General features: G+C 37.9%; 1 protein-coding gene across 5 annotated transcripts in view; it reads right to left on the reverse strand.

Annotated features, from left to right (window-relative positions):
- The window catches only part of LOC133520844 (probable ubiquitin carboxyl-terminal hydrolase FAF-X), an 83,948-nt gene that overhangs the window by 12,785 nt on the left and 46,883 nt on the right, over nt 1-24,280 (reverse strand). For all 5 annotated transcript variants that reach the window (XM_061855555.1, XM_061855563.1, XM_061855539.1 and 2 more), the window contains 7 exons: nt 18,915-19,074; nt 18,605-18,714; nt 18,124-18,207; nt 15,806-15,906; nt 11,861-12,054; nt 6,781-6,876; nt 6,419-6,603 (listed from right to left, as the gene is read on the reverse strand). In XM_061855555.1, coding sequence (XP_061711539.1) covers nt 6,419-6,603; nt 6,781-6,876; nt 11,861-12,054; nt 15,806-15,906; nt 18,124-18,207; nt 18,605-18,714; nt 18,915-19,074 — 930 coding nt within the window. The remainder of the gene's footprint in view (nt 1-6,418; nt 6,604-6,780; nt 6,877-11,860; nt 12,055-15,805; nt 15,907-18,123; nt 18,208-18,604; nt 18,715-18,914; nt 19,075-24,280) is intronic.

Raw genomic sequence — 24,280 nt, forward strand, 5'->3', positions numbered from 1 at the left:
TGCGTAATAGGAGGGTGGCCAGTAATAGACGGTTTACCCTATATCGTACCAGTTTTTACTTCAACATGGATAGTTTGTATTTGGACGTACCTACAACTGCGTGTCACTGTGCATCTTAAAGTTCAGTATCTTGGCTACATTCATTATGAAGATGAGCATTCTGGGATGAAATTAACAAAGTTAAAATGCATTTTGCATTTACTTTACTAACATTGCTCGTAAGCACTACCATTGTTACAATTTAGCCGACAAGTCGACAAATAAATAATGAAACAAATGTCTCGAAAGGTGTAGATCCGCCTAATGCTGACCTAATTGTCAACTTAAATGTCTGGTCTGGTCTTTACAATCGAAGCAATAGGGATCACCGAGACGATTAAATTTTTGAATCCATACCACACAATAGAATTAAGAAATTAATCAGATTGAGAGAAAAATTGCCCTGTTTGGCTTGGCCTTATTTGTAATTTTAGCCAAAATGTTTTTTTTTTTAATTACAATATATTTATCCAATATCGTTGTCTCTATTTTCATGAAATAAAATAAAAAATGTTTCTTTCAGGTCTAATACAAAATAACACAATTTTCGAAATACCAACGAACATTAGTAAAATAATAAAATACTTAAAGTTACATTTGAACTGACCTAGCGGTGAATTCTCGCGATATTCACTAATTTAAACTTTTTTGAAAATATAGATATAAACAGCACTGGCCAAACTGTGGTGTCATTTTGTGCACTTTGACTTGTCAATTTAGTTCGCCTGATTCTGGAGGTAGTTATAGAAGAGGCAGGGGAACACCAAAAAGATGGACAGAAGACATCATCTCAGTCGCAGGCATAGATTGGCTAAAGGCAGCCCAAAATAGAGATAATTGGAGAAAGTGTGAGCAGGCTTCACCCAAAAGGGATCCACATTAAATTAATGTAATTATTTACTATCTGTTTTATAATGCAATGTATCGATTTTATGTAGTGTGGAAATAAAAAGCTATTTTATTATTATTTATATGTATTTCCCATCACGGAATAATGGTGTTCCGGACCTTTGGGAGGCGTGCGCGGAGCCGAAGCCAACACGTAGATGTGCCTTTTTGACACTTAAAAAAAAAGTAAGGGGTACACGAAGCGGATGCTGCCCTTGCCCGTGTCTTGGGACGCGCGCAGAGGCAGCACCCGCCAGGGTGTAAGGAATATTGAGAGTTGTTGGAATCTAAAATGAACTAGGTTATTGGATGAAAGCGAGGGACTTAGTACTGGGCAACGGGATAAAAACCGGACGGTTTATATTGCCAGATAAGGCGTGATATTGTTCCGGATTTATTATTATTATCATCTCCTTTATTATTATTAATTGTATATCCTTGGATTTCTCGGGCCTATAAATCGCGGTCTTTTGATAGGCTTGCGTGGGGATATAGATCCAACAGGTAAGGGCCCTTTGAGAGCTTTAACCTTTTGACCGCCAAAGACGTCATATGACGCGCGCGGCTACAGCCCAATATCAACCTTCATTCGTACTGCACGGCTAGCACATGATGGGCGCGACAGTCGACAGGCGAGAAAACGCCGCGACATAGAACTTTCTCGCGAATCGGTAGCATAAGACGCGCGCGACAACGCGCTGTCTCGCGGACAAATGTCAAAGCGACATAATTTTGTCGTTTGACAGTTCCACGCGGGATACTCTCGAAACTCGTAGCACAAGTGCACTATGGGAGAGAAAATATCCCGCGTTACAACGTCAAAAGGAGAGAAACTGTCTTCGAGGCTAGAGGGTCGCGAGAAGCATATTTTGTCGAAGTTTTGTTGAATTTGGTCCTAAAAGAAAGTTAATTTTCTATATTTTGTATTTATTTCATACTACAGCACTTTTCTGTGTAAGTTTAATATGAATCCTGAGTTTTATGATTTGTGCGTTAGCTAGGTAGGTAAGGTCGTGTACGTGGTATTGCTTTATAACATACTTATTAAGATACCTTTATCTATAATTATCATGCCGCTAATAACAAAATGATTGTATTTTTTCACATTTACTTGTTTGTTCTCTTAAGTTAAATGAAAACCCGACAGAAAAATTATAAGCCTGAGATTGTGCCACCACATCAACAAAGCAAACAGTTTGATGGCGAATTGACTGGAGGGTGATTAGAAATCACTTTGTGGAAATCCATATTAATTGATACAAAAATATTACATCGCTAATCCACGAAATAATTAAGTGCTAGTCAATCAGTGCTAACCCGTTATACTTACACGCGTATTTTTACAGTCAATGCATGCAACCTCCCACCTAAAAAATATATACGCAAATAGTTAAATAAACCAGCACCTAAGTACAATAACTCGTCACGTGTTTCAATTGACTGTTGGATATAAACCACGGTCTCGGGGTTTAATTAAAGGCATATCCGGGGAGCAATGATTCATAATATGTGTACAAAAACGCACCACCTAGAGATAATGGGAGAGGAACGTGCTGTGAGAAGAGCGTATGTGGGGCACCCGGGTGGAAAACGTCCGTCTGGGCGTCCCAGATACCGCTGGAACGACGAAGTCCTAAAAGTCCTGTTCGCCCTCGGAATACCCAACTGGCTTGAAGTGGCGCAGGATAGGGCAGAGTGGCGCTCTCTTGTGTCAGAGGCCAAGATCCTGTTTGGGTCACTGAGCCAGGGAAGTAGTAGTAGTAGTAGTACAAAAACGCAATGTATTTTAAAACTTTCAGAATGGGTAAGGTAACCTACACCTACTGTACTTAGGTACCTATTACTTACCCTAAGTAGGTATCTAAGTACACTTTTGTTACTATATCTGCGTATAATAAAATAATGCAAAATAATGAATCTGGCAACCCAACTCAACCTCCACCTTACAAGAGACCACGGCCGTAATACGAGTATTCTGTACCACCCTAATGTACGATTCCCACTGACTGGCTGGAGTCAGGCCGCACCGGAGCGCATTTTCAATATCCCTATACATTATATATCGCAGAAGCGATAGAATCCGTCCGGAGGCGTCTCCGCGTCCGCGAGCAGCCGACCGGCTTGCGGCCACATAAATGTGAAATGCGATCCGACTCCGCCCGTTCGGTGGGAGTCGTAGTAGTCGTACCTAAATCTAAATATCTAAAAGAGGTCAGAGTAAATAAAATAACTTAATGTTTATGGAGCATTTATTTAAAAGTTACTTTATTTGAGATCGTGCTTCATTTTCTTTAGATACTTAACAGACATTCTGTCATTTTTTTGTGTATTCGGAATATGAGAACACTTAAAAAACTAACGCTGCATCCATAGATCGCTAAAATACAAAACAGGCAAAAATAACTCAGTGTTTTTAACACTCGAGTGTCGTTGTATGGAGTAGGTTCCCAACTTGAGCCCTTCTATGTCCTCCGTGGCAGCATGGCTGCGCACAGCAGCAGCATGCTTAGGTATAGGCGCCGTGTTTGATGACAAACTTGTTCATGCTCAGATCATAGAAAGTACTAGATGGCTGACGGAGGCGTGGCGCGTGTCGCCGCGACATGGCCACATCGTGGCCATACCGGCCCGCCGTAAGACAGTAGCAAATTAGCTGTCATTGAACAATGTGCGCGTCAATTTTATTGAAATGCCGAATTATAGCGTTATTTTGTGTCGAAATAGGAGTGCATCCAAAAACTATAAGGATCATGGAGTTACATACCACATTTTTTTTCACGTATTAGTCAATAAAACCACACATTTTAACAAATAAATCCAGTGGCATATGATTTTTCTGAGTCAGACCATGTTGTCATACAAACGCGTGGCAATTTATCTATGCATCCTACATTGACGCTTTGGCATGGAAAACTATTTGTAGTGTCCATAGCCACGGCGCAATGCATTAAACCGCTAACGATATTCCCAGGGGCATTATTGTTTCTTGGTACGACCGCCAACCGCTCCCTTCATTGACGCCGCGAAGTAGTGTGGTGCTCGTGCATATAATTGATCTTTGAGCGTTATCGATAAAAATGTTTGGATATAGTGTGTATGAAAGTAATTATGTATTTTTCAAGTAAAATTTTACAATTATTTTATATGCACCTAATGTTTAATTTAATACTTATTAATTTGGATTAAAAATCGAATAGGTAAGCCAAAAAATAACTGATTTAATTAAGTACAATTTATTTATAACATTATAGTTTATACCTATAAGTATATTTTATTCAGGTTCTTAGCAACGATTCGAATAACTGCACTAGGTATAATCAAATATGTTCATGATTGCCATTTTTTCCAGTTTCCCGAAAAATTCCAGTATTAAAAAAAATGGATAGATGCTACAGGTAGAGGGCCCTAACTGGTTTACGAGCGAGAAAAGTGTTATTTGTTTGGATCATTTTAAAGAAAAAATGTTTCCAGTTACACTTCACCTCATTTATATAACGATAGAATATAAATATGTTTAAAATAATAGTATATTGTTATACTTAGTCGATCCAAAAGTTCTATCAGAAAGATTTTTTACTGATAATTATGATTACTCTTTCCTTATTATTCGTACATATGATTTAAAAGCTTATTTAATGGTGCATTATACTTACAATATAATTTACTATAACTTGCTTTCGCAGTTCTTCATAACTCTATGTAACATGCTGGAATTGCTTTCAATTGGTGACGAAATATGCTATAATAAACTGAAACTATTTTTTTAATGAAGCGCTCACGTCTAACGACAATCCCAAAGTAAACAATTTAAACAAACATTACATCAAATAATGACTAAAATTTTAAGCATAAACAAGCTTTCGCATCATGGTACATGTTTTTTTTTTAATTAAAAGCTTTGTATTACATTTTATCAGTAAAAACCTTTGTGAGAGAATTTATGGATCAACTAATATACCTTACACGTACCTTAAAATTCTTAGCTCGACTTAAATAAATTAAGTCTATGGCAATTATTACTTATAACAAAAATGTCAAAACTCTAAGGTCTCTTACTCATGTTCAGAACATGTAAAATATCGATAGCTCTATCAAATTGTCCTCACTCTAGTGCCGCCGCTCTAGGCTCCTAAACCGCGCGGTTTGGCCAATCACAGCGCGTGAGTTGGTTGTCTGGCCACGCCTTTAATGATGTGGTGGGGGACAGTTGGAGACAGCGAGACTCGTTGAAATTATGCTTCGTTATAAATCTCCTTACTTCTTATATCTATGTGTTCATGTCATCAATCTATCTTCGAAGCCAGCGGTGCAGCAGCTAGCCAGCCACAAGGAAGATATATTGGGGATTATCACGAGATCTTCAGTCTTCTTCGTAAAGATGATAGCTCATTAGCCAAAACTTTCGGGTAATCTCAATTATCTTAACAAAACACCAATCATTCGTAAGGAGTTATATTTAATTATTAGGTAGGTAAATCTTTAGATATAATAATGTATTCCAGCTTGTAACGACAAAGCGAATCAAATTATGATTGACACATTGACATTTCCGACTTCAAAATAATATTTGCTATTTCTTTAATCTTAATACTGCGAGAAGGAGACAAAGTTATCGTGACTAGGGACGCTCCGTTTCTAAAGCTGACTACTCATTATTTTTCCGATTATGTTAGTACCGGTTCAGTGTTGCTATGAAAGAAAAGTTTGTTCCAAGTATAAATGGCCACACTGGCCGAGTCGCGCGCGGGATGGCTCTCTCGCGCGGAATTCTTTTCTCGATCTGCCAACTTATGCTACCACAATCGAGAAACTGACAAGTCGAGATAGAAATTTGTGACACGCGACTGTTGTTTCTCGCGGCGCGAGTTATCCCGCGTGTAATCATGTGCTAGCCGTTCAGATAAGGTTCACGATTACGCGCCGCGTGCGATAGGCGTGCCATGCAAAAGGTTAATGTCATGTAAAATACCTGCTGAAACCCGTTCACAGGCGTTATTATTATTACTTATTAGCCTGACGGTGCCATATGGCATCAATAGTTTATTTCAGAAGTAATAAATTGATACATCTATTAATGACTAAGGGGATATATAACAAAGATACATTAAAAAATCATCACTTTCTGGGATCCTAAAATAATTCGGATCATAATGGGTTAACAGCCGAAGTTATGAAGCCCACCAAGTTAAGACATGGACATAGGACAGGTGGAGGGGACAGAAGAAATTAAGGATACTGTCGTCGTGGAGAGAAAAGGGGCAAACAACGACGGGAGCTTGAGTAGGCCGGAGTCGCGTACCCGTATACCCATTTACTTCTGCCGGACGAGCAAAAGCAGTGGATACCTCTAACCTATATAAAAGTTTTTATTTTCCTTTTATCTTTATTTGAACGAAAGTTTTTTTTTATCAATATTTGAACTGTTGTGTCTACGCGTCGTGTTAATTCGCCTATTCGCTTATGTTAAGGTAACAAAAAACCGACATCATACCCAGTCCTGTTATACAGTATGTCAGCAGCGGGAGCGGAGAGGAGTGGCCTGTGCACGTTGGAGGCGGCGGTGACGGTGGGGGGCGGGTCGCAGAAGGGGTTGGGCAGCGGGGGCGCGCCCTCCGCCACATTCGCAGACTGGCAGCGCGCGCTCACGTCGCAACACCGCACCAGCAGTGACACTAGCTAAAGAACACATCACAAAGGAGGTTTAACTTTGACAATAATAAATTCACGCCTCCGGGGTTTCGTGATCCATTAAATACCACTCCAAGAAACCCGACGATATTTTATGCATAATTTCAATTTAGGCAGGCGAGCATTTACGAGTACTCTCCACAAATCGTATATTATTTAATTTACCTGGTGTATCTTTGCAGACTCAGGATATTGGTATTTTCCCAGTGACGATGATGAATCATCCATGCATACGGACAAAACAATGTCCAGTATTCGTAACTGAAAAATGAACAAGTATTAATTGAGGCTAAACCAAAGAGTAAAGTAAGTATATAGGTAAAGAGAGCCCTCTTGAAGCATTTTATGGAAACTCATTTGAAAGCGCCATCTCTGATTTCTTCCCTAACCTAAATATAGTTATGTGTGCGTGCACAACTACATATGCATCCGTACGCGTACTTTCGCCCTACATAATATTAGGTCTAGAAGTATTTTTTTTGTACAAAATTGGTTACAAGAAACCGAACAAAAAAATTACATGTAAACCACCCAAGTAGACCTAATACTATGTAGAGGTTATAAACGAATGAAATTTAAAAAAACCTAATAATAACGTAAGTATGTTTATTGCTTTCAATTTGGTACACAATAAGATAGTAATAGAATAGGTGTAAGTTAAGTAGTTACTTGCAGCTCCTAATCTCTTTGGAATTGGCGATGATTGCAGACCGTCTCGACTGTCCCTACATCACCCACTGTTGTAATAGGCATGTGAGGACAGGCGTCGGCTAGCAGCATAGCATAAGAATATTTATTATAATTTGTAAATTTATTGTATATTTTAGTGTAGTTATTCTTTAGTGTGTTTTATGTTTTATGTTTGAATATTGTACAAATATGAGCCTATTTGGCTTGAAATAAATAAATTTTAATTTTAATAATTTTAAAATTGTTCTTCTTTTTAGCCTTGTTCATCTTTATGCTACAAGCTGCATTAGTCTCGTTTTCTGTGACGAATGTTACGTATCTCAGTCTGACAGTACTCTTTCGTGTTCGCAAAACTTACTTGCAAGGTTCTCAACAAGGTTCTTTGATATTAACAGCTAACTGGACTTTAATTCAAGATATTCCGGAGGTAAAGTGTCTAGTATGTTGCACATTAGGAGAATTGGGGGTAAATTTCGTCTAGCTATGTAGCTCCGTAAGCAGTTTGCTCCAGGTCCAAAATTGACACGAGTAATTTATGTCGTGATTCGGGTCTTTCTTCTAGCTGATGAATTTCAGGCATAGGTCGTATGTCTTGTCTACACACGTACCTCAAAGATGCGCTATAGTTCGGCTCAGATTTCTATGGCGGAATCAAATCGCAAGAATCTTTGCAGATGGTATTTTCTTCTTACCCTCGAGATTGCCTAAACTTTCCAACATCGGCATTACCATGTGCACTATTAAAATTTTGAACCTCCAGGTTTTGTAACAACACAGGTACTCGAGTTTATGCTTGCTCCATATTTACACAGCTACAACTTCAAAATTAATAGAGAACAAATAAGCTCTTTACGACATTTATTTATTTTCGATTGACAGCAAACATCAGTTGCTAGGTAACAACATTATAAATAAATAAAGGTATTTACAATTGAGGTATATACAACCTTCTTAATGTTGTGTTCATGCCTTAAAATTATATCCATTTGTCTGGGACTTTACGCAAAAGTACATAGGTTGTCCGGAATGAAATAACAGAAATCGCTACCATCTTTTTGACGACCGGTTTGGCCTAGTGGGTAGTGACCCTGCCTACGAAGCTAATGGCCCCGGGTTCACATCCTGGTAAGGGCATGTATTTGTGTGATGAACATGGATATTTGTTCCTGAGTCATGGGTGTTTTCTATGTATTTAAGTATTTATAAATATTTATATATTATATATACCGTTGTCTAAGTACCCTCAACACAAGCCTTATTGAGCTTACTGTGGGACTTGGTCAATTTGTGTAATAATGTCCTATAATATTTATTTTTATTATTTATTTATTTATTTATTATTTATCTTTACAGACTTTAGCTATATTGCTAGTGATGGTGACACAAAAACAGACAAATATTAATCCAAATTGACATTTGGGCACATATTAATCTAGAGACTAAGGCGGCGACGGTGCACAAATTACGTGAAATGGTTTTAAAATAAAAACAGGCTCCATATTGCTCAGTGTGTGAAAGAGAATAGGTAGGTATTTCACAAAATAAAAAGTTACTGCTCAATGGAGCATTGATAAGCATCATTCGACATTTTGATTTGAAGCCGTTAATTGTTATATATATATATATATGTACATTACGATATAAGTGCGAAAAATAGGAAATTCGAAACGAGTGGCGATAAATTAAAACACGACCGAAAGGAGTGTTTTAAATCGACACGAATTGCGAATTACCTATTCGCACATGTATCGTTCAACGTTTTACAGTACATATGGCCCTTTAAATGTTCGGCACAGTAACGTAATATGCTAATTTTCGAACTAGTGCGATAAAGTAGCACCATATGTACTGTAAAGTACATTACGATACAAGTGTGCTACCACGATGCACACGCATTTCGTACCACGATGCACACGCATTTCGTACCACGATTTTCAACACACTTGCGAAGAAAAAATAAAACTGATATGTTAATCAACTTTTAAATTTTCAAAAAGGTGACTTCCACTTATAACATTAAATAATTACACCAAAGCGAAGTTCACCAATTCATTAAAGCTAAAAACACGTTTTCCGAGAAAAACTGGGCGTTTTTGCTGGTTTCCATTGTACAAAAGTTTCATATGCCGCTAAGTATTCTACACTCGATTTTAATGGTAAAAGGCTAACTCGCGGTTCTTGCCTCTATTATTATTTCTCTTAGTCTCAAATTTATGTGTTCTGCATTTTCAACACTTGAAATGAACATTTTCAAATTAGAAACTTGCGAAACTAGCCCAATATAACAAATACGGAAAATGGCGCGTTATTTTTTTCATCACTACGCGCGCATGGCAAAGGCGCGAACGAAATGGACAAACAGCCAATATTAAAAATATAAAGAAGTGAATATTTTCGTATTTATAATTATAACCGATGGATTGAAAACAAATCGATTTTTTTATATTTATTCATTAATGTAATTTACAAGAGAATGTAATCTATAAATTAATGTTGGCGAGATAAAACCTCTGAACTTTTGAAACCGTTTACTTACTTTAAAAAAATATTATTCAACCAATTAAGTCCGAGTCCATACATATTATTAGCAATTAGTTACCTTCTTAAACTCAGTGGGTTTATCATTATCACACATTACACACAAGTGCTATAATATAATGAAAAAGCACGCGTGTTTTATTGAAGTGTTACGGTGGCATTGGTACCAGGACACCAGGGAGTGACACGAAATGAGAAGGCGAACGAGCTGGCAAGGTAAGGGGCGGAAATGGAATATATGGGTCCGGAACCGACTCTGCCTGTCAGCGGATGTCACAGAGGGAGTTACAGAGAAGGTAAAAGAGATGGAAGCACACAGAGAATGGGAGGAAGAGACTGGTTGCAGGCAGTTGAAGATGATGATTAAAGGTGTAGACCACAGGAGAACCAGGTATCTTTTGAAACTAGGTAAGAGCAGTCTGAGACTACTGACGGGTATCATTACTGGTCACAACACTCTCAATAGACATCTTAAGATAATGAAAATCAGTAGAGACGCCACCTGTCCACACTGTGGTCAGGAGGAGACTAGCTTATACTTACTAGCGGATTGTATTATGTATGCGGCAACTAGAGGATATCGAACTCAAAGATGTCCTTCTGTTCTGCAGGAAAACGAGAAGATTTGAGGAGAGTAGTGTGGGAATGCCGCCGGGACAGTAACCTGCAGCTCCAACTTCAGGGAATTGGCTACTTGACTGTTTTTTGGAAATAATGTCAAACGACCTTGATTTTCCTGAGGATCAAATGTCTATATAGGACTCATAGCATTAAAGCAATACAAAGGTCAGAAATGAGAGTTAAAGTCTGACGCTCGCAGTCGACGATTGAAACGCGTCTAACAAAATGATAAGATGATGTGACGTCACATCATATAAATCTGTCCTAAATGTATGGAAGATCAAGGAAATTGCCATTTTGACCCTGAAATATTGCGTTTATGTGTATAGTTATTCTACAATTTATTTTTCAATAAAATGTAAGGAATCGAATGGTACCATTTTCTTTTCTATTATTGAAGGACAAACAAAAAATTGTTTTTGTGACTTCGGAAGCCTTGTATTTTTTTATAATCTCAATATAATTTTTTAAATTCCACTTTTTTATAATGGATGGCTCATTTTCTATCCATTTAACTAAATTTTGTTATAATATTCAACATGTGTCAAGTACCCAATTGGGCTGAATGAACGCGACAAGTGATCGACAGCCCGCCTGTTTCCGGCGGGGCGTCCCTACACTACATCTACATCTACGCGCGTTTTATATCTAGTATTAAGAGCCTAAACGCGGTTAAAATAAGGGTCACGTTACGAGTAGATTTTACAAGGACTTGGTCGCGCTGGTGCCTTGGCCGGGTCGCCAGCGGCAGGGTTGAGGGGCCGGTAATAGATGCAAGACTTTTACTAAAATAATTCTACGGATTAAACTCACGCATTTTTAGTCACTCGCGCGACATGTTTCGGAGAGCCTAGGTCTCCTTTCTCAAGCACTAACAATGCGAGCAGCGTTCACGACGGCCGTGAATCGCGTAATGCTCCGCGCCGCGCCGCGTCGCACGCTGCGCGCGCACTGAGAGAACCGGTTGGGGGAGATCTTGCGCCGTCGTAGTAGGCGGTCATAGGTGGTGGGGTGTTTGGGTCACTTAACACTTGTAGCGACAAACAGCACGAACTCACTATGTACACTATCCGTGGAATTATTTTAATGTTGGTATGTCTCACGACAGTTTATATTCGATTAAGACTTTTACTAATTATTTTAACAAATTGAAATTTGATTAATAGGGATGTTTCTTTCTTTTCCTCGCAAGTGTGAAAAAAATCGTCGTATGAAACACGTGTGCATTGGTCATTGCACACATCAGGTTTCTTAATGCGCGCGAGCTGAAAGCGAGCACAATATCGCCTCGTGTGTTATGATTATGACCAACGTAGCACAGTTGTATCACAATATACTATTAGCGCACGATTTAGTAACATCAACAACTAGCAGTGTAGTGAAATAATGATGTTACCCGTAAAAGCTGATGCCGCTCGTTGATGCCGAGCACGGAGTAGGCGTGGAACAGATTGAAGAGCAGGGGCAGGTGGCGGTGCGCCTGCGAGTCGGCGTGGTGCGGCGCGGCCAGCGCGCGCGCCGCCGTCAGCACCTGGTCCGACAGCGACGTCACCTCGTCGCGCGACGCCCACGACCCGTAGCCGCTGTTCACTGCACCAATCACCAATATACCCTTATAATCGACCTGCATTCTTATGACAGATTGCTTAGCTTAGCCCCTGACTCTTAGTTTTGACTGTAGCGCCTACATAAAGTGGAGTTTAATAGACTCTACATATCCACCCCTCAGTGTATGGCCAAACATAACAATTTCACGCCATATTCATTATAAAGTATTTATTAATTTATTTATTTGTTTACACTTCATTGCACATAAGAAAACTTATCGTGCAAAAGGCGGACTTAGTGGACTTAACACATTCACTGCCAGGAACCCACCTGGCTCGTGAACTTTGTTCAGATGCCGGACAACCCGCTGGGCGGGTTGTTTTGTACGCAGCTATATATAGGCCACCGGTTTCTGGGGTAGTGCGCCGTTTTTTGTCTCGCAGTGAATGTGTTAATAATGTAATTTATAGTTGAAATGTCCACAAAAAGTGCTACATCACGAAGAAATGAAGGTAAATTTGTTTAATAACATTATTTGTCATTTGTATTGAGCTCCACTTTAAACGTCGTGACTAAAAACAATAGTACGATTAAGAGTCACACGAACCTGACCGCAGCCATACAATCCAAGTTACGCTCTCATAATAAAACGACATTCTGAAATAGCATGAAATTTTACATTCATATTCTTGTAACATATGTATGTATGGTACTAGTTTACGTTGCTACTCGTAAATATTGTAATACAAAGAAAATACAGCGAGTCAAAGTTTTATATGTCATAAATAAATATTATAAGCCATATTATACAAATTGGCTGAGCCCCACAATAAGCTCAAGAAGGCTTGTGTTGTGTACTCAGACAACTATTGATATAGTTCGTGTAATCCACGATGTCGCGCAGAGTCATCTACTAACATTTAATAACATGACAATACGAGTCAAGGCACGTGAATGACACAATCTATAATTATAATATAAAAAACATGTACATAGACAAAACAGGAACTAATATCCGTGCTCATCACACAAATAAATGCCCTTACTGGGATTTTACCAGAACCATCGGCTTCATAGGCAGGGTCAGTGGGTACTATACCCTTTTCCTATTCCTATTCATAATTAAATTCCATCAAATCTACCACTGTGTTGCCAGTAAAATGAAACGTTCCATAAATAGTAAATATATTATTGGCGAAAGAATACACGTAAGTAAATCAGTTACTACTAATTTTAAAAACAATATTAAGATGCTTAGTTTAAATAATCAGACTTATAAAAAAGCAGTCTCATTAATTAATATTGAATTAAAACTATTTTGAGGCAGAAATGTTCGTTTTGAAATGGTAATACTTCAGGTCTAAACAACATTTGGTATTCCGTTTTAATACAATTACATTATCGTCTTAAGATGTGTGTATTATTATTATACTTTGAAACGTTAATTCGAAAACGACAAGAACAGGATAGTGTAATACACTCTTATGGGTACCATGATGGATTTATGGCGGAAATTAAATTCACTTGTCGAGTTGTCACTTAATTCGGTATTTGACGTCTGTCACTTATAGTATTTTTCAAACAAAAAGGGGTAACCAGAAAAGAACCGATGGGTTCTAAATACACTTTGGCAGTTAAGATTATAAATTGTATTGAGATGACACCTGCCACCGTACCCAGCATGTTTTAAAAATACTCTAGTCCCCAACTGAGCAAGGCTTGTACTGTATAAATTATAAGTGCTTAAAGACGATACCTTTGACAGTTTTTTTGTACGTATAGTGAATACATAATTGCTTATATACATAACAATCATCTAAGAGTCGAAGTACGAGGATTGATTGAAAAATTCGCGGTATGGCCATTTAAAAAAAACTTTTTTCTTTTTTCAACCGCCATTTTGAACTGTCATTATTCAACTGTCTTCCCGCGAAATTTCAATTGGCGTCTATATTTAAAAGCAATTTTACGGCATATTTAAAGTTACGTGTCGGTAGATATCGTGAAAATGGAGAAATTAGAGCAGCGTGCTGTGATTAAATACCTGCATAAAAAAGGATTGACACCGAAGCAAATTTATGATGATATGAAAAGTACATTAGGGCAATCCTGTCCATCATATACGATGGTGAAAAAATGGGCAGCTGAATTCAAGCGTGGACGAGATAGTATCGCAGATGACCCTCGTCCCGGGAGGCCAACAACGGTGACTAACACGGACAATGTGGCAATTATATGCGAAATGATAATGAAAGACCGGCGATTAAAGGTGCGGAAAATAGCTGATATCGTAGGCATCTCTTATGAAAGAACTCAAAATATTATAGTCAACGAATTAGGTTTTTCCAAGGTGTCGGCGAGATGGGTCCCGAGGCTTCTTTCAGTGGAACAAAAAATCGCTCGCCGTACTAATTCACGTGAATGTCTAGACCTGTATGAAGCCGATACTCAACTTTTTGGACAGATTTGTAACTATGGACGAGACGTGGGTCCACCACTATACACCAGAGACCAAACAGCAATCGAAGCAGTGGGTTCGTCCTGGATCTCCGCCTCCCAAAAAAGCCAAAGCAATTTTGTCGGCCAATAAAGTCATGGCATTTGTTTTCTGGGATGCAAAGGGAATAATAATGGTTGACTACCTCCAGAGAGGTAAAACTATAAATTCCGACTATTATTGCGAGTTAATACGCAGATTACGCGAGGCTCTGAAGATAAAAATACCTGGAATGTTGACAAAGAAAGTTATCTTCCACCAGAAGTTATCTTTCACACGTCACTAAAATCGATGGCGGAGATTGCCAAATGTGGGTTTGAATTATTGCCCCACCCACCCTATTCACCCGATTTAGCACCATCAGACTTTCATCTGTTCCCTAATTAAAAAAAAAAACATATGGGTGGTATGAAATTTTCAAGCAACGCCGAGGTCCAAGCTGAGGTGAATGCCTATTTTGAAGGTCTCGAGGAAAGCTTCTTCAAAAGTGGTGTAATGGCTCTGGAATCCAGATGGAACAAGTGCATTCAACTCGACGGGGACTATGTAGAAAAATAAAAAAAAATTAAAAAACCTCTGTTTTGTTTTTAATATTCAGGCCGCGAATTTTTCAATATACCCTCGTATAAGCGACATGTTTAACAAAAACCCGGTATTTATGTAGTTGGCGTTTTATTAAAGGTATAGAAAATGGAAGATTTGCTTTTATCTTTATACGAATAACCTGTCAAGGCGTAATTATGACAAGCGACAAAGTGGGACGTTTTGCCGCGATAGTGACGTAGCTTCCGTATTCCATACACAAACGGATTTTATTAACTTCGTCACCTTCAGTGAGATAATTATATTTTTTCTTATTCCAAAAAGGTTGGCATATGGTCCGTCATACTGACGTTGACAGCTGTCATTGTGACAGTGACATTTCTTGGTAGATTTCATGGAATTGGATTATGAATTAGGGTATAGGCCAGATCGGTCGCCAAAACGTCTACTACTTGTAGAAATTGTAATACAAAGAAATTAGAGCGAGTAGAAGTAAAAGCAACGAAAACTACCAACGTAAAGTACTAGACATATTTATACGTCACGAAAATGTTCGTGCCGAGTTTCATGTAAATTAAGCATAGGTTTGTCGTTTGAAAATAAGAGCGTTCCTTCGATGGGAGCTGCTTTTTGGTGACGGGTTCGTGTGACTCTTAAAGCGTAAGATCAATAACAGAAAGCCTAACTAATGCTTATACAGATAAAGTGAAGTCATTGGACAGACATTACATGTATATTACACGATTTACTTACCGGGTGGGTCTTGGATTGAGAAGTGAGCCAGGAGCACAATTATTTTCATGAACACTACTCGTACTTCAGCAGATGGACACGACAGTAAATAGTCGCATAATCTGAAATCGTTAAATATGTGTTGCATTACATCCTATAACCTGAAGCGTATTATAAACACAGCTATAATTATTTGAATGAGTATAATGTATACGCGTTCTATTGGAAGGTGCACTACAGTCAAAAAGTTTAAAACCAAACACAATTTTTAGTTTTGCAAGAAGATAACGATCTTAAGCATTCGGCAAAGATCTGTAGTGGCCAATAAAGAACAGCAAGGTGTGTTAAAAAACATGATTTGTCCACCACAATCACCAAATCTTAACCTAATCGAGCTTTCATGGGATGAACTCGCCCGTAGGGTCCGAAAACAATGTCCGACATCAGCAAAAACTCTACGGGAGATACTGCAATATGAGTGGAAATCCATAGGCCAAGATGCCAAGAAACGCTACTACACAAACTTGTAGAAAGAATATCAAGATTACTCTGTAGTGGAAAAGCGTCAAGGAGAAACTGTGAAAAAACCTTTTTATTATTATATACGAGCGTGGTTTGATAAGTCAGTGACTTTTTGAAAAAAAAAAACCTATTTCACCTTTTTTAGTTTTATTTCTCTACATAATCTCCTTTCAACTCCATACACTTCATCCAACGATGTTCCAGTTTTTTCAACCCCTCCAAAAATATTTTTTGTCAAACCCTGAAAAATATACTTCAGTTTCAGCTATGACTTCCTCATTTGATGAAAATCGTTTCCCACCGAGCCATTTCTTCATGTTTGGGAATAAAAAAAATCACATGGGGCCAAATCTGGAGAATAAGGCGGGTGGGGCAGTATTTCGTAACGCAATTCTACTAATTTGGCTGTTGCGACTGCTTACGAGTGTGCAGGGGCAATGTCGTGGTGAAAAAGGATTTTCTTCTTTGCCAGATGTGGCCGTTTTTTCACAACTTCTGCGTTAAATTTTTCTAACAAAGTAGCATTATAAGGGCCATTTATTGTTCTACCTTTCTCTAAATAATCTATATAAATAACCCCTTGGCTGTCCCAAAAACAGTGGCCATTACCTTTCCTGCCGAATTAACGGTTTTCGTTTTCGTTTCTTTGGGGCCCGTTCGTTAGCAGAAATCCACTGTTTTGACTGATTTTTCGTCTCCGGCGTATAATGGTGGATCCACGTTTCATCTACCGTCACAAATCGACGTAAAAATTAATTAGGATTACGCTTGAATTTGGCTAAGCATTGCTCGGAAGTTGTTTTACGAAGTCGTTTTTGATCGGCTGTCAGCAAACGCGGCACCCATCTTGCGGAAAGCTTTTTCATATTCAAAATGTTTATTCACGACATCATCAGTGGTCACAATGAACTTTATTCACGACATCATCAGTGGTCACTTCAATCGGCCTTCCAGAGCGTTCTGCGTCATTGGTAGTGGTACGTCCAGAACGAAATTCTGTAAACCACCTATGTGCCATTCCATGAGAAGGAGCAGATTCCCCATAATATTTTTTTAACATTTTTTAGTCTCTTTAATAGTTTTTCCACGTAAAAAGTAATGTTTAATTAACACACGAAATTCGCTTTTTACAATTTTCCGATCGTATTTGACATATGCCTCAACAACTTTTTTACTGCCCCGCCTTAAAAAAAAAAACTGCCAGCTGCCAAGGGGTTCAGAATTGTAATTAAAAAGTTTATATGTTAAAATGATTTTTGTTTTACAAGTCACTGACTTCTCAAACCGCCCTCGTATATGACTTTTTTTTTATAAATCTGATTAATAAATTGTTTAACGCTTTATTTTTCGGATTGTAGGTATCTACTGCAAAATAGTAGTTTCGTCAAAAAAATCATTAAAATGTTGATTATTTGCATATTCCGTGTTTGGTCTTAAACTTTTTGACGGTGTACAGTCAGCGTCAAATACTTTGTAGCAGTCAAAGTGGCCAAATAGTTCGGTACACCATACTAAATATATGGTGTACCGAACTATTCGGCCACTTTGGTTGCTACAAAGTATTTGACGCTGACTGTACCTATTTGGTAAAGTGGAAACGCTGATGAAAACCACCATGGCCGATGAAACACAGATGTAAGTGTTCTGTCGACGCCGTATAGAAAGGGTGGGAGTAAACGGTTTAAGCATAAAAAGTGAATACTCAAAGAAGTTTCAGGTTAGCTTCAATGCAAGGTGTCACGGTAAATATCATGGACACTGGAGCGCTTTCCTAGTGCCGCTCGGTTATGGACTAGACATAACTACGAGTAGCTTACCTGTGAGGATGCTTGAAGAGATCTGTCGCAAACCATGACCTGACTACTTGGGAACATCGTAGGTGCTGACATAATATGTCGTGCCTGGAAATAATTATTTGTTTTACAAGGGAGCAAAGTTGTTATCCAGATAATATCCAGGAATTCAAGGGGAAAAAACAGTAGTTACCCCCAACTCGATTTGGTTCAGTATGGTGGTAACTACTGTGATTTTTTTCCCAGTAGTTACCACTGGTAACAACTTGGTGGTAACTAGTGGTAATAACCCTATCTGAATGGGTAAAAGTCCATTCTATCAGTCAACATTAGGAAACAACTCAATTTGCATTAACATACTTTGCCACTCTTATGGATAAAATGTAACTTTCTCATTAGATTTGAAGAATAAAGAGTCTTTACGAGCCTGGTGTGGTGAAAACATATTATAATAGTTTTATAAGCACGTATTCAATCAATCAGATTTGTAAAAAAAATCTCTTACCAATCTGACGCAGGCCCTCGAAGAGTCTTCTTTGTATGAAACCCAACTTGGAACAAGAATTTTGTTGCTAGCTGTACTGTGAGCATCGACATCTCTTCGTGTTCTGGGCCCTATAATCATCAAAAAAGTTAGCAAATAATCTCACCAGCAATTCATTCAATAAGATCTTATAAATTAACCAAATCAAATTTTCATAATATAGGCTCATGAAATCAATTGTTAAAATATGTTTTTACTTTGTTTAACACATCGATTACGGCGTCATCAAGAGTAGTTTATAATTACTGGATAAAAAAATATTAATACGCACCCATATAGCATTTGTCGTACCCGGCGGCACTTGTAACCTCAAGAAACACAGCTTTTTCATAAAGTTGAAATGCTCCAAACTAAATTGATCTTGATTGTGAGAAAAAGCAATATTGCTGCGACGGACTGACAACCAAATAGGTCGAGGAATTGCACTTTCCCTGAAAAAATATACATATTTTTTTAAAATAGAGACAGGTCCTTGTTGAGATTATACAAATAAACGTATGTCACTAAAATTCTAAGTGGAGTATGGGTAAGAAAGAGGTTGGATCATATCAGGCTACCCTTTCCATTCGAAAAAGACTATAAATTATTGTTTTTGTATTTTAAACATGACATTTCGTTCTTTTGTGATATTTTTATCTTTATTTGACATTTTAATGACAATTCCAAATTATTTACGTTGACATCGATTTTAACACATTCACTGCCAGACGAAAAACGGCACGCTACCCCAGGATCCGGGCAATATTTATAAGCGCCCGCTGTGCGGGTTGGCAAACTCACATTATGATTAAACCAGTACTGTACCGGACGATTGGTCCGGAACCGATTCTTCCGATACCGTTTAGCAAGGTACGCTCAATGCTGCTGGCACGTACAGGGAAACTACACACAGAACACTGGCTGAACCAGACTGGATGCAGACAGGCAAAAGAAGCCATGCCTAGCATCAACGGAAAGCTCACAAGGGCGCTCCTGCAACTAGGGAAGGTCCGACTGAGTATGGTAACCAGTGTCATTACAGGTCATGGACTATTTAACAAACATCTTTTCACAACAGTCCCCTGTGCCGAGGATGCATGGAGACAGAAGAAACAGCCTCTCACGTGGTGCTGGAATGCAGCGGAGTGACTCCATACAGGGCTAAACATCTCGGATCTCCGAGAGACCTCCCCGAGGTCCTACTCAACATTAAAGGTTTGATAGGATTCCTCGAGGAGCTGGGCTGGCAGGACTAGCCCACCCCCAACATATCACGCAAAATAGGCGCAAGTCGTTGAGTTGCGGAAAATCGCCCGAATACAATACAATACAATACCCGTACTGTACGCCGAGCGCCCACCAGGCGAGCGCCCCTGCGTGCGCCAGGGCTGTGCTAAATTTCATAGTCAAACAGCCTAGTACTTTTATTTTGTTAGTACGGATCTACTCACGCCCTTCACAACGTGATGCATTTACAAAGGAATTACTAATATAAGTAATCATAAATTACATATAAATTAAACGATTTAATCCGCGGCCAAAATTAATTATTTATTTGTTTTCTTGCTTTGCACCATAAGTGGCCAGTATCATTAAGATATCGAATGATATACAGGGTGTAATCGTTAAGTGTGGCCAGGCCATAATTCCGTAAATATAACAGATATCAGAAAACTTCCAACTGATATCGAAAGTGCGTTACCCAATGAGTAAAATTACATTAATAACTTTTTTTAAATAAAAGCAGAAATATCCCAAAAATTAACTTCAAACCCTTCCATACATTTAATAGGTAAGCCGTTCATTCAAAGACTAGTTTATACGGCCGAGGCATTTCACCGTTATCAAATGATTCATGAATTTTCTTATGTTAACCACTTACTCCATATCAATTAATTATCATTTTCAAGTATTTACACGTACTGATCTATTATTATCTGACGGCTTTAAATTAATACTAAAGTTAGATATTTTCATTCCAATATTTTATAAAGCCACCAGTGTGTGGTGTGGTATTCTTGGTAACAGGATTATTGGGCCTTATTTTTATGGCGGCACATTGACTGGACAGAAATATTTTGAGTTCATCCAAAACGAATTGCAGCGTCTCCTAGAACACGTTCCAGACGAAGAACGAAGGTTGATAATTTTCCAACAAGATGGAGCCCCACCACACAACGCACGTATTGTCATGGATTTTTTAAAAGACCATTTTACTGGCATAATAGCCAATAATAGTGTGACTCCATGGCCGGCAAGATCCCCGGATCTTACTCCGTGTAATTTTTTCTTATGGGGATTCATAAAGGAAGGGTGTCTACGCTGAAAGAGTGCACAGCTTAGAAGAGCTAAAAAAATCGCGTACGCCGTGCCATTGCTCTAATTACCCCGCAAATGTTAACAAAAGTTCATTTAGAAACAGTTAGGAGGGCCCGTGTATGTATCGCACAAGAAGGACGTCACATCGAGCAACTGTTGTAAATAAAATAATTATTCATTTCAAAATAAATGTCATATTAATTATTTCATAAACGGTAGTTTTATTATTTTATTACAATGTATTCGTACAAATAACGAATCTCAAACAGTTTTATCTCTTACGACACCCGACATTCTTTGAGGCTGTAAGTCGTCATACTAAATGTATGGGAGTGTTTTAACTTAGTATTTTTAATATTACTTCATCTATTTAAAAAAAGTTTTTAATGTAATTTTACTCATTGGGTAACGCACTTTCGATATCAGTTGGAAGTTTTCTGATATCTGATATATTTGCGGAATTATGGCCTGGCCACACTTAACGATTACACCCTGTATGTATATAACCTATTGAAGTATTGATAAACGGCGTTATATGTGATAATAATAACAAATAATATGGATATCTACTAAAAATACTGTATAGGTTTACATTAAATTAAAGTAAAGAATATTCAATGCATTGATAAAGATTTAGTTTAAGAGTATATTCGTAATTTGAGCTGCCTATCTAAGTATACCTATCATATGGATATTTTCTTTTCAAACGAAATCCGGGAATTTTGGTCATATCCATATTACGTTTTCTACTTGTTACGAGTATCCCACGGTGTTGCACCGGAAAATCCGATCACTGCTAATAATGCTTTAAGGACTTATTGGCTATATTTACAGCTATTAATCGACCTCAAACATTTTCGCATTTTGATCGAATAAACTGGTTGACTGAACATGTAAATGTTTACATGACTAGTTTATAACACCTTTTCCCGATAGTATGTTACTCGTACATGAATACGTTTTAATCGACTTTCTGAAATAGTTCTATAAAAATGCACTGTTTCTAAGTAGCTTTTTTCGTGCCTATTCGTCAACCTTTCGTATTTATCTTTAGTCCTGTTAAATATTCGAATAAACATTTATTTACTCGATGATTTTAAAGCACTAATTTCCGACTCTGTGTATCACAATGGCATTTATCATTCTTGGTCGGTTTTAGTCTTATATGGCTTCGTAATTTCCAATCAGGAGCGGAAATTACGTTTTTAATGCTGTCATTCGGCTGTTAATTTCCAAAGAGAAAATTAATTATATAAAAAAGTACTTTTGTAGAATACTTTTGTTCTTTTTTTAATATCTATTAATAAGTCGTATTTAATTGACAATATAAAATCCAATATTATGACCTTGGACTAATAATACTACGTATTACGTGCATTTTCATTGCCTATGGATATCCTCGTGCCCTTGGATTTATACATTCCATACCATTTGCACTTTGTTTTTCCTCCCAGTTCAGAGTTTGGACGCCTTTGGCTTGCTATCGCTCTAGAGGCCTGCTAAATCCAACCTGTGTAACGATTTCCGTATCTCAGATTGTATCACCAGATGTAGCGGCGAAAGGTCTAGCAGTATAGATCGTGTCATTCACGAGGAGGCGTGCCGTATTGTCATGTTATTAAAGTTAAAATTTGACAAACATGCTCGTCATAGTGGATGACACGAACTATACCTCCATGTGCCTTTATTTGTAATTTCACAAGTACATCCCTGCATGTGCTCTTTCGTGTCCTTGGCCACCATACCAGGCATCCGTAAAAATGATAGGTCTTAGCATCACTCATTTTCTTATATGCATCATCATGGTATAACACACCAGCTCGTAAAGGCTCAGTTTGTACTTCAAAAATTGATGAAAAAGTTGCATTTTATCCACATGTGTAAAAAAGTAATTCGATGCCAATTTTAAGTTGTTTGCTCATGTTGGCTGATAAAATTGTCTTTCAAGTGATTTCCTCGCGATGGTGTGGTGAAAAATGTTGTGTTTCACGAGGGGACAAAGTTTGTTTAACCCTCGTACCTTGAAATCATAGCAACGCTCAAGATTCTACTTTTCGAACCACTCGCTACGCTCGTGGTTCAATTTTGAATATTTCACTTGCTTGGGTATCAATATTAGCACAATAGGTTTAGGGTTTCTGGTTTCTCGATCTTTTTGGGGTTCCGTACCCAAAGGGTAAAACAGGACCCTATTACTAAGATATTGCTGTCCGTCCGTCTGTCCGTCTGTCACCAGGTTGTATGTATCTCATGAACCGTGATAGTCAGACAGTTAAAATTTTCACAGATGATGTATTTCTGTTGCCGCTACACAAATACTAAAAAAAAAACAGAATAAAATAAATATTTAAGGGGGCTCTCATACAATAAACGTGATTGTTTTGCCGATTTTATAGATAATGTTACGGAACCCTTCGTGCGCGAGTCCGACTCGCACTTGGCCGGTTTTTTTTATTATTATTTCTCGAGGCACGAGAGCCGAGAATTCTCGACCGGGATGCTCGAGTTTCTCGAGTATGTCAAGAAATTTTGAAAGTTTCAATAAAATATCATGTTATTTTGATTTTAATGCTTTCTTATAAATTTGACTCATCGTCAGGAATCGTGCGTGAGATCAATAATCAAAGAAATGGTATTTTTTTAGTTACCATATATTGCACTTAATAAGTAACAAATCAACAACAAACAATATACCCGTCTGGTTTAAGTTTATAAAAATATAGCCAAGTAACTGAACTTTTATATGCACAGTAAAACACATCTACCTCCAAAAACAAAATATCCAAGTTGATGTAAAAAATGGTACGATATATCCGACTCTCCCCTATAAAAAAGGGGAATTTAAAAAGACTGTGATTATAAATACGAATAACTATTTTTTTATTATTATCTTTCAAAAAGTAAAAAGAAAATGGTACCATTCAATTCCTTACATTTTATTGAAAAATAAATTGAATGACAACTATATACACAAACGCAATATTTCATCGTCAAAATAGCAATTTTCTAGATCTTCCATACATTAAGAGCAGATTTATGTAATGTGGCGTCACATTACAATATCATTATGTTAGAGGCGTTTCAATCGTCGAATACAAGCGTCAGACTTTAACTCTAATTTCTGAACATTGTGTTGCCTAAATGCCATGAGTCCCATATAGACATATGATCCGCTGGAAAATCAAGATCAATTGACATTCTTCTTCTTCTACCTAACGTTTTCCCGGTCTAGGGCCAGGGTCCGCACAAGCTCAATTGACATTATTTACAAAAAACTGTGAAGTAGCCAATTGGCCTTGTCTTATTTGGTTTCCTCGCATACTTTCTATATGAAAATAC

Source organism: Cydia pomonella, chromosome 1, assembly GCF_033807575.1.
Source record: "Cydia pomonella isolate Wapato2018A chromosome 1, ilCydPomo1, whole genome shotgun sequence".
Taxonomy (NCBI): Eukaryota; Metazoa; Arthropoda; class Insecta; order Lepidoptera; family Tortricidae; genus Cydia; species Cydia pomonella.